Source organism: Myotis davidii, unplaced genomic scaffold (genome assembly GCF_000327345.1).
Source record: "Myotis davidii unplaced genomic scaffold, ASM32734v1 scaffold1017, whole genome shotgun sequence".
Classification (NCBI taxonomy): domain Eukaryota; kingdom Metazoa; phylum Chordata; class Mammalia; order Chiroptera; family Vespertilionidae; genus Myotis; species Myotis davidii.
The window spans coordinates 1099085-1114618 of NW_006288361.1; the positions used below are offsets into that span (position 1 = coordinate 1099085).

Here is a 15534-nt window from a genome sequence, read left to right on the forward strand (position 1 = left end):
ATAGCTTCACAGATAAGGAACAGCTAAAGGAGTTCATCACCACCAAACCAGTATTATATGAAATGCTGAAAGGTATCCTTTAAGAAGAGAAAGAAGAAAAAGGTAAAGATACAAATTATGAACAACAAATACACATCTATCAACAAGTGAATCTAAAAATCAAGTGAATAAATAATCTGATGAACAGAATGAACTGGTGATTATCATAGAATCAGGGACATAGAAAGGGAATTGACTGACTATTCTTTGGGGGGAAAGGGGTGTGGGAGATGCGGGAAGACTGGACAAAAACCATGCACCTATGGATGAGGACAGTGGATGGGGAGTGAGGGCGGAGGGTGGGGTGAGAAAGCGGGGGGGGGAGCTATGGGGGGGAAAAGAGGAACAACTGTAATAATCTGAACAATAAACATTTAATTAAAAAAAAAGACTGAATTTTATATATAGAGAAGTCTAGACTCTCCAATAAAAACCGCAGATCCTACAGGGGTCTCCATGATTATTGTTCCCAGATGTACCACCTATAATTTCAGTGTGGGAAAGACCTATGACTTACTCCTAGTCTTCAGAATATGGCAAGCATAAAGGGATTGTACATGTAATTAAGATCCCAAATCAACTGATTTTGAGTTCATCAAAAGAGAGATTATACTTCATGTGCCTGATGCAATCAGGTAAAGCTTTTGAGCATGCGTGAGAGAGATTCTTACTAGCCTTGAAGAAGTAAACTTTTTAAGTTTCCAAGGAATATTTATAACATTTGTAAGCATTTATATTAAACTAGAGGCCCGGTGCACAAAAATTTGTGCACTCAGGGGGAAGGGGGGGTCCCTCAGCCTGGCCTGTGCCCTCTCGCAGTCTGGGACCCCTCAGGAGATAACGCCCTGCTAGCTTAGGCCTGCTCCTGGGTGGCAGAGGGCAGGCCCAATTCCTAGGTGCAGCCACTGGTCGGGCTCAGGGTAGGGCCGATTGGGGGGTTGGGGCACCACCCCCTGTCACACTCAAGGCAGGGTCGATGGGGAGGTTGCGGCACCACCCCCTGTCACGCAGAGAGCAGGGCCCATCAGGGGGTTGAGGAGCTCCCCCCTGTCACTCAGAGAGTAGGGCCAATAGGGGGGTTGGGGCACTGTCCCCTGTCACACAGAGCAGGTCAGATCAGGGGGTTGGGGCGCCGCCCTCTATCACCCACAGAGCAGGGCCGATCAGGGGGTTGAGGCGCCACACCCTGTCACACACAGAGCCGCAGGGCGATCAGGGGGTTTGGGCGCTGCTCCCTGTCACACTGATCCCGGCGCCGGGAGGCCTCTCGGCTCCGCTGATCCCAGTGCTGGGAGGCATATTACCCTTTTACTATATAGAATAGATGTCTGGTGCATGGGTGGGGCTGACTGGTTTGCCCTGAAGGGTGTCCTGGATCAGAGTGCAGGTCCCCACTGGTGTGCCTGGCCAGCCTGGGTGAGGGGATGATGGCTGTTTGCAGCTGGTCACACACCCTTCAGGGTGGGGGTCCCCACTGGGGTGCCTGGCCAGTCTGGGTGAGGGGCTGAGGGCTGTTTTCAGGCTGGGGATGACTGAAGCTCCCAACCGCTCCTTTTTTTCTTTTTCTTTTTTTAATTCTGGGCCAGCTTTAGCTCTGAGGCTCCACCTCTTAGGCCTCCGCTGCTGAAAGTAGGTAATCGAAACAATGTATAACTCCAGCTCTGACTCCAGCTCTGAGATCCTCGCTGAAAGCAGGTTTCTGGAGTTTTTTTTTTAGCTTCTATATGTTACTATGTTTCAAACTGCCGGCTCAGAGGCCTGCAGCGGTAGGCGGGGAACGTTGGAGTCCGCCGTCACTGAAGCAAGCAAGCCTCATGTTCAGTTTAAACTGCCTGGCTGCCGGTCGCCATCTTGGCTGTCAGTTAATTTGCATATCTTGCTGATTAGCCAATGGGAAGGGTAGCAGTCGTACGCCAATTACCATGTTTCTCTTTTATTAGTGTAGATATTTAATATGTAAATTTTACATAGATGCAAATGAGAAATTCTATCAAAGCCTTAACATGAGAGATGTCTGACATCTTTTGGTAATGGCCTGAAAAGCTTGAATGAAATAAAATATGGATTTAAACCTAGATGACCTCACTGAGACACATTTTTCCATTTTGAAAACTGTGGGACCATAATTTCTTCCATGAGGTGTGTGTGTGTGTGTGTGTGTGTGTGTGTGTGTGTGTACATATGCTTGTATGCCTATGAGTTTATAAACAATAATAATATACTTAAATGTTAGTTATCAGCAATCAGGCCTTAGTGAGTCTTGACCTTCCTGGGGTACCAAGAAAACCTTGATGCTTTAGTAGGAAAAGCTTGGATTCTTTCTACATATATCTGACATTAAAAACAAAAAATCCAAAAGGGGGATAAATGGTGATGGAATGAGCCTAGACTAGGGGTGGTGAAACAATATCAAACACACAATGTCATATACAGATGGTATATTATAAAATTGTATACCTGAAACCTATATAATTTTATTAACCCATGTCATCTCATTAAATTCAATACAAATTAAAAAAAAATCCATGGTGATAATAATCCTATCTATGGCCAAGCTTTGCTGAACAATTGAGCATTCTCTGTGTATTCAATGTATTGGTTTTTTAAATGTTTCTAATGACAAAGATGATGAACACAAATTATAGTGAGGTTAAAGAAAGACAATTGCAAAACAATGAAAGAGGATATGTCTATATTTGCATGCTAGCAAATGAGAATTCAGCTTTCACAGCAACACCAGTTATGAGATATTCCAGCCTACAGCAAGGACATAAAGTATTTGAATAGGAGTTCATATAAGCTGTTTGAACCATAACAACGTTTTTCATAAAGAAAGCACTGAGCTCTTCCATTAGCATACCCTGGTGCTTTTCTGCTTCACATTGGTCATAGAATTGAAAAGAAACAAGTATTTTATGCACATCTAAGATCAGCTGCAAATAGAACTTAAGGTCAAAATATCAAATGAATCACAACCAGTGATATTTGGCTTGGCCTTTCCCCCCCGCCTCAACATGATGAGTTTATTCCCGAGCATTCTTTCCACACTAGTTATAGCAGGATTTGTTCTAGGAAACTTTGCCAATGGCTTCATAGCACTGGTGAACTGCATTGACTGGGTCAAGAGACAAAAGATCTCCTGTGCTGATCGAATTCTCACTGGTCTGGCGGTGTCCAGAATTGGTTTGCTCTGGGTAATAATATTCCATTGGTATGCGAATCTGTTTAATCCAGCTTTGTATAGTTTAAGAGTAAGAACTGTTGCTGCTATTGTCTGGGTAGTAAGCAACCATTTTAGCCTCTGGCTGGCTACCAGCCTCAGCATATTTTATTTGCTCAAGATAGCAAATTTCTCCAGCCTATTTTTTCTTCACCTAAAATGGAGAGCTAAAAGAGTGGTTCTCATGATACTGTGGGGGAGTTTGGTCTTCTTGGTTTTTCGTCTTGCAGTGTTAAACATCGATGAAGAAATGAAGATGAGTGAATATAAAGGAAACATCACTTGGAAGACCAACTTGAGGAACATTATAAACCTTTCAAATTTGACTATATTTACACTTGTAAACTTCATACCCTTTTCTGTGTCCCTGACAGCTTTTCTGCTGTTGATCTTTTCCCTGTGGAAACATCTCAAGAGGATGCAGCTTAGTGGTAAAGAAACTCAAGATCTCAGCACCAAGGTCCATGTAAGGGCCATGCAAACTGTGATCTCCTTTCTCTTGCTATTTGCCATTTACTTTGTGACTCTAATCATCTCAGTTTGGAGTTTCTATAATCCTCAGAATATACCAGTTTTTCTGTGTTTCCAGGTTTTGGCACTTGCCTATGTTTCAGGCCACTCACTAATTCTGATTTGGGGAAACAAGAAGCTAAATCAAGACTTTCTCTCAGCTTTATGGCAGGTGAGATGCTGGTTGAAAGAATGGAAACCTTCAACACTGTAGATCAACCAGAAGGAAATCATTTGTGTTCCAGCAAAAATAAAGTGATGGAGCCTATAACATATTATACGTCCTACTGGTTTTACCACAGTGTATATAACTGAACAATTTTCAAAGTTTTGCCTAAGTTTATCAGGTAAAAAAAATATATATGTGGATGTATGAAAACTATGAGAAAAAAATGGAAAGAACTTACCTTGAATCATTTTTTTCAGAAAAGCAATTTAATTATACACAATACTGTGAGAAATTCCTCAGAATTATAAAGTCATGCATATTTCACATACATAATCCATGTTATCATGTTGCAATTGAAAAATTTTTCATCTATATTTATGGATTTTTAAGAGCTGCCAACTTAACTCTGAAAATCATTTATGTTCCAGCAAAAATAAAGTGATGGAGCCTGTAACATATTATACTTCCTACTGGTTTTACCAAAGTGTATATAACAACAATTTTCAAAGATTTGCCTAAGTTTATCAGGTAAAAAAAATTGTTATTTTTAATTTGTAATTTACACCCCAGTGTGTTTAGATTTCAGTGTTGGAACTTCTAATCTTTTTCATGTTAAGGATATTCAATTCTAAATCATACAGTGATTATGCTTATTTGGGACAGACTTTATTCCACCTTAAATATTTAATTTCTGGTTAACAGACAGCAACCAGAACTTTGGCTAAGAATTTAAGAGTGACAAACATATTTAGAGTAAAGTCTAAATTTACTTACAGTTCAAGAATGGCATATTTAGAACAAATTCTGTATATGTATACAATAAAGAGTACTAAAGAATATTTGATTTGATACAAATAGGTGAAAAGCTTAGAAAAATCAAATGCTGCATGGAGATAAAGATGAAAGAAACTTGATTGAGACATTATTGAAAAGTTGTTATCAAATTTTATGTTGTTAGGAAATTCATCTTTTTATAGTTTTTGGAGGAAAACTATTGTTGAAGTTGAGGTCTGATGTCAAATATTTCAGGTTTTTTCTATACCATTTCTGGGCTTTATATTTACAAATATTTCCCACATCTTCATTCTTAAATTTACTTCTAAATGAGATAAGAAGACTTAGATCTTCCCCATTTAAAAAAAAAAAGCTCACTGTATGAATAGTAAAGAAATTGTGGTATATAATTCAATGAATCTGCATATATTAAAATGGCATTTATTAAGTCTATATAATAATTATAGGGGCTATCTTAAAGATCTGTTTTATCATAATTGGAAAATGATGAAATCAAAGAAAGTGTGTTTGAAAATTCCTTGATGGAAAGCTCTATGACAAGAAAGTATGGTACAATCTTGCTCAGCAACTTGAATTCTATATGACTGTATTAACTCTTGGGTTATGAACTATTATCTTCTTCTAAAAGTTAAAATAAATTATGTCCACATCTGATTTTTGTGTGCATATCATTTATCTTCCCTAGTACAATATAAGCCTCAGAAGAGTGATGATCATGTCTATGTTGTTTACTACTCACCCCAGGACCTACCAGGCAACCGATACAATAGTTGGTCAAAAATGGATAATGAAATAACTATATTAAGGCTGGGAAACAATTAAAATGAAACTTCACAAAATCTGTAGATTGCATGAATTTCTTGGTTCATGTGACAGCTATATCTGAGAAGCATTCTCAGAGAAAAATTTTGGCTATTGCATCATTGTATGGGGGAAATATCACTAGAATATAGCCTTGACTCAGCCATATCATATGTGTGGAGTGGAGACAAGGTGGAACATCAAAATTAGGTAGCATCTATCACAATAGTTTGAAAAAGGCATATAAAGGATTTTTCTAAATATATATATATTGAGTATTGCATATATAAAAATGGTATCTAACTTATTAAAATTGAGTTAGTAATTGCTTTACTAACTCAGCTGCCCTACTAAAATGTTATTTTATATACAATATTTTCTGTATCTTTTCTACATAAACTTTTGTTTTTATTATCTACTTTATTAAAATATATTCGACACATTACATTGTGTAAATTTAGTCTTCTAAATAAACCTTTGTTATAATACTAGTGGCCCAGTGCACAAATTCATGTACATTGAAAGGAAATTAATTAGAAGAAATATTTTAATGTCGCTATTCGCACTTTCTCTATAATAGAAGTGTCAATCAAATTCATAATTGACAATGACAGATGGAAACACATGTGTGATTGGCGCCAGTGAGAGCTTTATATGTATTGCACATGTGCGAGTCAACTTAGCCTTTTATAGATATAGAACAAAATTGCTTAATTAGACCTGCTTTCTGATTTAGTTATACTTTTTCCAGCCCAGTGAAGCACCCCAACTTCTCTTTCAGGCAATTATTAGTAACACAGCAGTAAATATCAACACAAAGCAGATTATTATTATAGATTATGCAGGGAGAACAAAGGGTAAAATATTTAACTGCAGTAGTGTTTGACTATATTCTACACAGTGAGAAAACCTGAAGTCATTTTCAAAGTCCACCATTTCTTACTTCTTTTCAGTGAGGTCAAGTTTCTAAGCTTTCTAAATCTCCATTTTCTGGCCAATGAAAAGAAATTAGGATTCCACTGAGTCTCCTTCTACCTACTCCAGGACTTCTGTGAGGATCAAATGAGATGAGGCACAGGAAAACGCTTCACAGACATTTGGTTACAGTGTAAAATGTTTCCACCTGGCTATAAAGCAAGTCGTGTTCCTGGGCTGAAGAAACTCCAAGGAGGCTAGTTGCTAGGGAGATGAAGCTGGGTGTTGTTATATGGCGTCATTACCCAGACAGACACGTAGCATATTAGCCTTTTATATATAGAGATTATAAAGTCACTTAAAGTGAGCTAATAACAGTTGTACAATTCAATGAACACCTTAGCCTGGGGCCTCTAAAGCCAGAATCAAAGTCAGGGATTAAAGTGATAAGATATATTTGGGATGGCATCTGAAGCAGCAATAGGAAGCACATGTAAAAATGAAGCAAGAGAAGATATAGAATGATGTGCTGTGGTACATTTCTCAGATGGCTGCCACCTTACAATGTGTTGAGAGACAAAACAATGGTCAGCAATTGGCACACAAGACATTTTTGGGAGGGTTAGAAGGAGGAACCATATGCAATATTAGTGCATGGAGGAGAAAGAGGAGAGAGAATGCGTACTTTAGGCTCTCTCATGTCTCCTAGTTCCCATTGGCCAGGCTTTATCCAAAGCAGAACTAACATTTCTGTTCATCAAACCCCTTGGTGGCCATTTAGTAAGTCAGATCTCATGCTCCACAATGAGGTGTTGTATTCAAGTCCAAAATGGACAGATAATCTGGCTCAGGCAGGATATTGACCGAAAGATTAGGAGATGGTCTAGGGAAGCCGAGAAAGCACACACATTTGTGTCTAAACAGCTCATCTCTTGTGCCACTCAGATGTATGCATGCCCTCCAATCATCCAGAATATTCACTGGTTTTTAAATATATTTTATTGATTTGCTCTCCCGGTCTCCCTTGGGACTTGTCAGCAACATGCAGAGTGTCTATGCCTCTACAATTGTGTCAATTTTAACCTTTTTCAGATTTTAAAATAAGAAATCTTTAAAATGTCAGATATATGTGTAGATATGTAACACAAAGTTACTAAAAATAGGACTTTATAATTTTATACACAAAATATTCCTAATTTAGATTTTATCTCTAAGATTTCAGATTGAAAATGAAGAATAAATTATGGACTATTGAAAATTGCATACTCTAAATTTATTACCTCAAAAATAGGACCCAATATACAAATGTTTTTGTAGAAATTCCTCCAAATCATGAAGCTGCTTTCTTTCCATTAACCTTTTTATATCATTAGTTTCTCATTCAGAAACTTATGAATTATATTTATTAGCAGGAATATCTAACTTACATTTAGAAATAAATTGTACTTGCCAATATACTTTTCAAATATGTGCTACAATTTATTTTCATTTTAATGCATAAGACCACACAATCTTGAGTAATGATAGTCTTTTAATTGCATATAGTTCTTTGGGAGATTGGTGTTTTTGGTATATTTTATTTTATCACGTACCACTACTTTACTGGTACTGATGAATAGCTAAAACATTTACAGTAAATTGAGCTCAAGAGGTGGAGTAAAGGAGAGAAAATTATGGCCACATATCCCGTGTTCAATACTGCTAAACCTTTAATATAATAGAATCTGTATATTTTAGAAATGAAGAAATCTTTACTCATGGCTTACATTCACAAAGAAATCTCTTCAAAGTGCGGGCTTTGTGTTTAAAATTGATTTTCTTGTTTTCCTAATGTAGTTCATTAATTTATTCACTGAATGAATATATGTTGAACCTCTCTTCTATGTGACTTTTGGAGAAATTTCAATAAAGAACATAAGCTATGAAATAAAATTAAAAGTGGACATATGTAATAGGTAGCCACTAAAAAGAGGAAGTTATACTTTTATGTGCCAGGTAAGCTGTGTACTTCATAACTTACTGATACTCACATGTGCAAAATACCATTGCTCATGTGAAGAATTGAAGTTGTAAGATGCTAAGTGACTTACCACGTAGTGCATGAAGATGCAAGCAAAGAGCAAAAAATCCCGAGCATAGGCCTCTCCCCAGACCCAGCAAACATCACCAGGAAAAGGCTTCTCACGGCAACAAAAACTGTAGGGTGTGTGGAGATAAGTCTCAGAAATATTATGTCATATTTTACTGAAACATTTATTAAGTTGTATTTAAGAACATAAAGGAGGGTCTGAACAAATGTAGATATATATACCATGTTCTTGAGTAGATAGAATCAATTTCATAAGGTAGCAATTGTGTCCAAGCCCTTGTGCCCAATGCATTTACAATCAAAATCACAATGAAGTTTCAGGAATATTTATAAAATTGCCAAATATTTTAACTAAATATTAACATATTAAATAGACGAAAGAGAGAAACCTTTATAAAAGAACTAAGTATGAGCTCCATGCTGGACAAATACTAATAATGGTCTAAAAGAAAGCCTGAGGTAAGGGAAGCAGATTTAAATCTAAAATACCTCCACGATATATATGTTTCATTTTGGAAATTACGGGACAGTGATTTGTATCTTACTGCACATCAGACTTTTTCAGGAGAACAAATGAAATGTATAGGTGGTGTGTGTGTGTTTATAAGCTTGTAAACAATGAAACTATTTATGAATATTAGTTATCTGCATCCAATTTTAGTATTAGCCTTCCTAATGGTCCTAGGGAAACTGGAACATTTTTGAAAGGAAACACTTAGAAAAACAATAGATAAGTTCCGTTAAGTCTTTCTGTGTGGATCTAATGTTTTTGTTAAAACAAATCCTTAGCAATAATGAACCATTATGGTCATCACTAGATGATGAATATCCAATGATCAATTTAGACATTGACTGAATATCCTATGTATTCGATTTAAAAATTTTACTAGCTTACACCTTAACTTGATTAATTCAAATGATGTAAAGGCGAGAAAGGCAAAAAATTGCAAAATGGTGAAGGGGACTTTGTCTCTATTTGCATGTTAACAAATGAGAATTCGGCTCTCATTTCGACATCAGCTATGAAATCTTCCAGCCTATAGCAAGTACCTCACTGACCAAGAATTCATTTAAATCATTGGAACGATGTCTTTAGTGAAGTAAGCTTTAAACCCAGACCTCAGCATACCTTGGTGTTTTTCTGCTTGACATTGATCTCAGAGCTTAAAGGAAAAGGAGAACTTCACTGAACATTCAGAAACCAGACGCAGGTGGAGCTTTAGGATATTAAGGAATCATGAGCAGTAATATTACGTTTGGCACTTTCTTTTCCACACTTGACTTTCCTCCCCAAGATCTGATAAGCTTACTACAATTTTTTTTTTCCATGCTAATAATGACAGGATTTATTCTAGGAAATTTTGCCAATGGCTTCATAGCACTGGTGAACTGCATTGACTGGATCAAGAAACACAAGATGTCCTGTGCTGATCGAATTCTCACTGCTCTGGCTGTCTCCAGAATTGGTTTGCTCTGGATAATAGTATTAAACTGGTATGCAACTATGTTTAATTTACCTTTCTATAGTTCAGAAGTACGTACTACTGTTATTATTGCCTGGATAATAAACCACCATTTTTGTCTCTGGCTTGCTACTAGCCTCAGCATACTTTATTTTCTCAAGATAGCCAATTTCTCCTGTCTTTTATTTCTTCACCTAAAATGGAGAGCTGAAAGAGTGGTTACCATGATACTGTGGGGGAATTTGTTCATCTTGGTTTGTCATCTTACAGTGGCAAGCATAGATGAAAAAATGCAGATGAATGATTATGAAGGAAATGCCACTTGGAAGACCAACTTGAGGGATATTGTGCGCCTTTCAAATATGACTGTACTCACGCTTGCAAACTTCATACCCTTAACTATGTCCCTGACAGCTTTTCTGCTGCTAATCTTTTCCTTGTGGAAACATCTGAAGAACATGCAGCTCAGTGGCAAAGGAACTCAAGATCCCAGCACCGAGGTCCACATAAGAGCCATGCAAACTGTGATCTCCTTTTTCTTGCTATTTGTCATTTATTTCCTTGCTCAAACCATCCCAATTTGGAGGCCCAAAACTCTGCAGAATAATTCATTTCTCACTCTTTGTGAGGTTCTTGGAATCATGCATCCTTCAACCCACTCATTGATCCTGATTTGGGGTAACAAAAAGTTAAGACAGGCCTTTCTGTCATTTCTGTGGCAGCTGAGGTGCTGGCTGAAGGAAAAGGAATAAATGGGGCACCTAGTGTCTTCTGGCAGAAAACAAAGCGATGGAGTCTTGTAACGTTTTGTACTTCCTACTACATTTCTTAATGTGTGTAGAATTGAGTAAGGTTTACCTAGAAAAGCTTTTACCTAAGCTTATCACAAAAATGCATATGTGTGCATATTTATAAAAAAATACAAGAAAGATCAGATTGCCATATTATCTTTTTTAAGCATGCAATCTAATTTTACAAAATGGTGTAAGAAATTCCTCAGGATTATGAAACCATGAGTATCTCACATGCATATGCTATTTTATCATCTTGCAAGTGAATAATTTATTATCTATCTATATTGATGCATTTTTTAAGGCCTGACAACTCATCTCAGGAAATCATTGTTTTTCTTCATTGTATTTAGTACCACACATATGTACCACAGTGATATAGATTTTTTTTGTTTGAACCTACAGTCTTTTGGATGGCAAGGATAATCAATTCTACATCACACATTGAGGATAGATGCTGGGTATAGATATTATTCCATCATGAATTTTTATTTCATGGTTAAGAGATAGTAATCAGAATTGTTGTTCAGAAAAAGATGTATGTAATGAAATTAAAGAGTAACAACCATAGTTTATATACATGTATAATAAGTAGTGGTAATGATTATTAGATTTAATACAATAGGTGAAAGCTTAGAAAATAAACAAGTTCTACAATAGGGATAAAGAAGAAAGCAAAATGATCATGAGGTTTTTAATCAGCTATGGTTCCCTATGGTTCCCTTAGGAAAGTCATTTGTCACTGCGTTTGAATTTAGAAGACCTTTTTTAAAGTAAAAAAAACTGATGTCAGTTTATATAATATTACCCTAGACCATGTTTGGGCCTCTGAATTTCCAATCACCTGCTTCACCTTGCTACCTAAAAATTCCTTTTAAAGTTTAGACAAAAATAACACTAATAAAAATAAAAAAGGCTTTCTTTAAGAGCTTGGTCTTATTTTATTCAGATTCCCTGTAGAAGATGATTTATAGAAGATGAATACAAAAGATTGTTTCTAATACGAATGTAAGGGCATGGTAATACAGAGGCCATCTAAGGGAGTGTGGTTCCCCTCCGTAGCCAAGGTAATTACCTCAGCCAGCACAGTATCTCCCTTCTTTCCTGTTGATTCAGAGGCCGAAGGAGTACAAAATGGCTAGATGGCAGTCTTATTTCCAGTTTGATAGAATCATTGTTGTATCTCCTGGTAGAACAGTTCCTCACTTTGTACAACGACTGCTAGGCCAACAGAACATAAGGTCATAGGAAGAGGAAACAAATTTTGCTACTGGGTTCCTAGGGGCCATAGTGAGTGGTGACCCTCTCATTTCCATCCCTTGATTCCTGCACTTGTGAATCCTGGTTCCTAGAGAGACAGCCCTATTCATTGCGTGCTGATTCTAAGTATATGTAACCTTTTGGAGACCTTTACTCCAGCCCTGCAAGATATTGCCACTTAATGAGCACTGTAAATGAGTCTTTAAAAGGCCATTATACCATTCTGTTAAGCTATCTGCTTCAGGATGTTGGGGAACATGGTTAAGATGAGTAAATTCCATGAGCCTGGGCACTTAGCCACACCTATCTTGCTGTGAAGTTGGGTCCTTGATCAGAAGCAATGATGTATACAGTACCTTGATGGTGGATAAGGCATTATGTAAGTGCATGCATATAGTTTCAGCAGAAGCACTGCATTCAGAGAAAGCAAATTCATATCCAGAGCAGGCGTCTATTCCAGTAAGAACAATACATCTCCTCTTCCATTATGAAAGTAGTCCACCAGGTAACTGGCTGATCAACCCTTGAGAATGGTGCCATATATGAGACTCAGTGTTGGTGTCTGCTATTGGCACATTGGGCATTTAGCAGTGACCACTTTTTTTCTACTGCTCTGGTTATGTTGTATATGAGCCCACTGGGTGATACCAGGGGTGGCTGAGAAAAGACTGTTATCCACAAACCCCATCATTTTATCTACCTGTTTATTGAAATTTGTCTGTGTTGAAGCCACCCTTTGGTGAACATTCATATGGGACACAAATATCTTCACAGTTTTTGCCCATTCAGAGAAGTCTGTCCATGCACCTCTTTCTCAAATTGCCATATCACTAATTTCCCAATCATGTTCCTTCCAAGCTGCTGCCTATCTAACCAAACCATTGGCCACAGTCCGTGTGTCAGTATATAGTAACAGCTCTACCCATTTCTCTTCCAAAGCAAAGGGAACACCCAGGTACAATGGTCAGAATTCTGTCACTGGGAGGATTTCCCTTATCCACTGTCATTTGAAGATGTCCCAGAAAGGAGCTGCAGTGCTGCAGCTGTCCACTTAGGCATGGCACCTGCATGTTGTACAGAATCATCTATAAGCCAGGCCCAAGACACTTCTTCCTGTGTCAACTGATTGTAGGGAACTCTCCATGAGGCCAGAGGTGCAGGCTGGAAAAGAAAGGGCAGTGTAGCAGGAGTGGGGACCATGGGCATTTGGGCCATTTCTTCATGTAACTTATTAGTACCCTCAGGGCCTGCTTGGGCCAGATCTTATGTATTCCACTTCCATTCGATGATTTTGCATGTGCACTTTTATGGCTCAGTGGGTCCGATAACACTTAGGTCAAAATGGGCAGCTCAGGTCACATGGTATCTTGGTAGTTCATGGTCAAGGGTTTTGTCTCTACTAAGGTTCAGCTGCAGCCTAAGAGCTGTCTTTCTAGCTGCAGAGGATGGCAAGACTTTGCTCCAGCATCCTGAGGACCTGCACTGTGATTCATCCACAGAGGCCTGCCAAAGTGTTGAAATGGTGTTCCGGTCACTAACAGTTCATATAAGAGAGGATAGAATCTATTTTATTAATATCCTCCAGAGATGGGTAAGACTTAATACTCACATAAGAGTATGTGAAGGTTTTTAAAAATTTAATACGGATATACAGAGAACTTGATGCCTTGATTGTACCCCTTCAGCTTCAGCACAGACTAAATACAGATAGCAAAAATTCACTAGGACAGATCTAAAAGCACCATAAACCGTTCCAGAGGAAGCATATTCTTACACAGGCAAATAGACAAATATAAGACTAACAAACCCAATTCTGGGGCAGCTCTCTTTTAATTAGTTAAAAATCATTTTGTAATGCGGAATGCATATGCTATACTTATGTAAAGCTATCCATGCTAGTCATAATAAATGTCAAAGCCAGACTGTCACTCTAACCTGATTTTTCTGTCAAAATTAGAGCTTACATGTTGAAAGGGTTTTTTGTTTGTTTTTTGTTTATTAATCCTCACTCAATGATATTTTCCCATTGATTTTTAGAGAGAGTGAAAGGGAGGGGGAGAGTCAGAGAGAGAGAAACAACCATGTGAGAGAGACACATCAATTGGTTGCCTCCTGCACAAGTCCCTACCAGGGCCAGGAATTGAGCCTGCAACCCACTAATGTGCCCTTGACTGGAATTGAACCCATGACCCTTCAGTCTACGGGCAATGCTTTATCCACTGAGCCAAACCAGCTAGGGCTAAACGTTTTTTAGTATACTTTACAGTTTAGCAGTTTCACTTTCTGTGTGAATGTAAGGAGCAGCCTGTCCTATAGACCTCTGCTAATGCCGACTACCCAGGGACAGAAAGGCAACTGACAATAACCAGATGGCCACCTCAAGGATGCTGACCATGAATATCCACACTGGGATGAGGAAGAACACTGCCTGCCTTTCCACAGTTCCTCCTCTTTGCTTTGCTTTTCCTCTCCTCCCTTCTAAAAACCTCTTCCAACACAGACGTTAAGATGAACCTTAGGATGAGAGTCCCCCATCTTCTCAGGTTGCCAGACATGAATAAACCTCTTTCCTGTCTCATGAGTTTGGCTTGCATTGCAGCAGCCAGCCAAACTTGGGTTTGGTTACAAGTTAACTTATCATCTTAATTATATTCAAAATCCCTTCATGTTTGCCATATCCTGCAGGTTAGAAGTAAATCATGGATCCTGCCCACACTGAAGGGGGAGGAAAATATAGGGGGTGTTAACAGCAAGGAACAATAATCATGGAGGTCCCTGTAGGGTAGATACACCACTGCTGTCTCAAATGAGGAATAACATACTGGCACTGCACAAATTAAAACCAGAACAAACTTGGCCATGTACATGTTTATGGCAATTTAGTGATTCTCATCAGTGGTATGACAGCTGTACAGCATTAAGGGCTAGGCTGATTTTTGAGAGGATTTAAATTGTCTCATGTTGTAATCCTAAATTATATTTATACTAGAGGCCCGTTGCATGAAGAGATTTGTGCAATAGGCCTTCCTTCCGCTGGCTGCCGGCCCCAGTTTTCCTCCGGCACCTGGGACCCAGGCCTTCGCTCTGGCAGCAGCGGAGAACCAAGCCTCTTCAGACTTCAGTCGTTTTCTGTCTTCAGTCATCTTTAGTCTTTGCTGGGGCCGAAGCCTTCGGTCTTTGCTCCTCACCTGCATATGCAAATTAACCACCATCTTTGTTGGGTTAATTTGCATACTCATCCTGATTGGCTGGTGGGCATAGTGGAGAGACACCAATTTGCATGTTTCTCTTTTATTAGTGTAGATATCTCATTCTATGGCAAATATTTTTCCTTTTAAGACCTCTTTATTTATTTTCTTTATTGATTAACATATTAAAAATGTGTCCTTATCCCTCCATTACCCCCCTCCCCCCCGCACTCATGCCCTTACCCCCCTGGTGTCTGTGTCCATTGGTTAGACTTATATGCATGCATACAAGTA

The 15534-nt window shown here is 38.3% G+C and overlaps 2 protein-coding genes across 2 annotated transcripts; both read left to right on the plus strand.

Annotated features, from left to right (window-relative positions):
* The first annotated feature begins 3053 nt into the window (after positions 1 to 3053).
* On the plus strand, positions 3054 to 4008 carry LOC102771335 (taste receptor type 2 member 64-like). The gene has a single exon (XM_006760227.2). It carries the CDS (start codon positions 3054 to 3056, stop codon positions 3981 to 3983), a length of 930 nt encoding a protein of 309 aa, XP_006760290.1. The 3' UTR covers positions 3984 to 4008.
* A 5767-nt stretch (positions 4009 to 9775) lies between these two features.
* On the plus strand, positions 9776 to 10771 carry LOC102773903 (taste receptor type 2 member 50-like). Its single transcript, XM_006760231.2, has one exon. The coding sequence runs from the start codon at positions 9776 to 9778 to the stop codon at positions 10751 to 10753; it is 978 nt and encodes a 325-aa protein (XP_006760294.1). The 3' UTR covers positions 10754 to 10771.
* The last annotated feature ends 4763 nt before the right edge of the window (positions 10772 to 15534 follow it).

What these genes read in the sequence shown, in the direction of transcription:
- LOC102771335 (XM_006760227.2), top strand. Translation starts at nt 3,054, where the DNA reads ATGATGAGTTTATTCCCGAGCATTCTTTCCACACTAGTTATAGCAGGA.
- LOC102773903 (XM_006760231.2), top strand. Translation starts at nt 9,776, where the DNA reads ATGAGCAGTAATATTACGTTTGGCACTTTCTTTTCCACACTTGACTTT.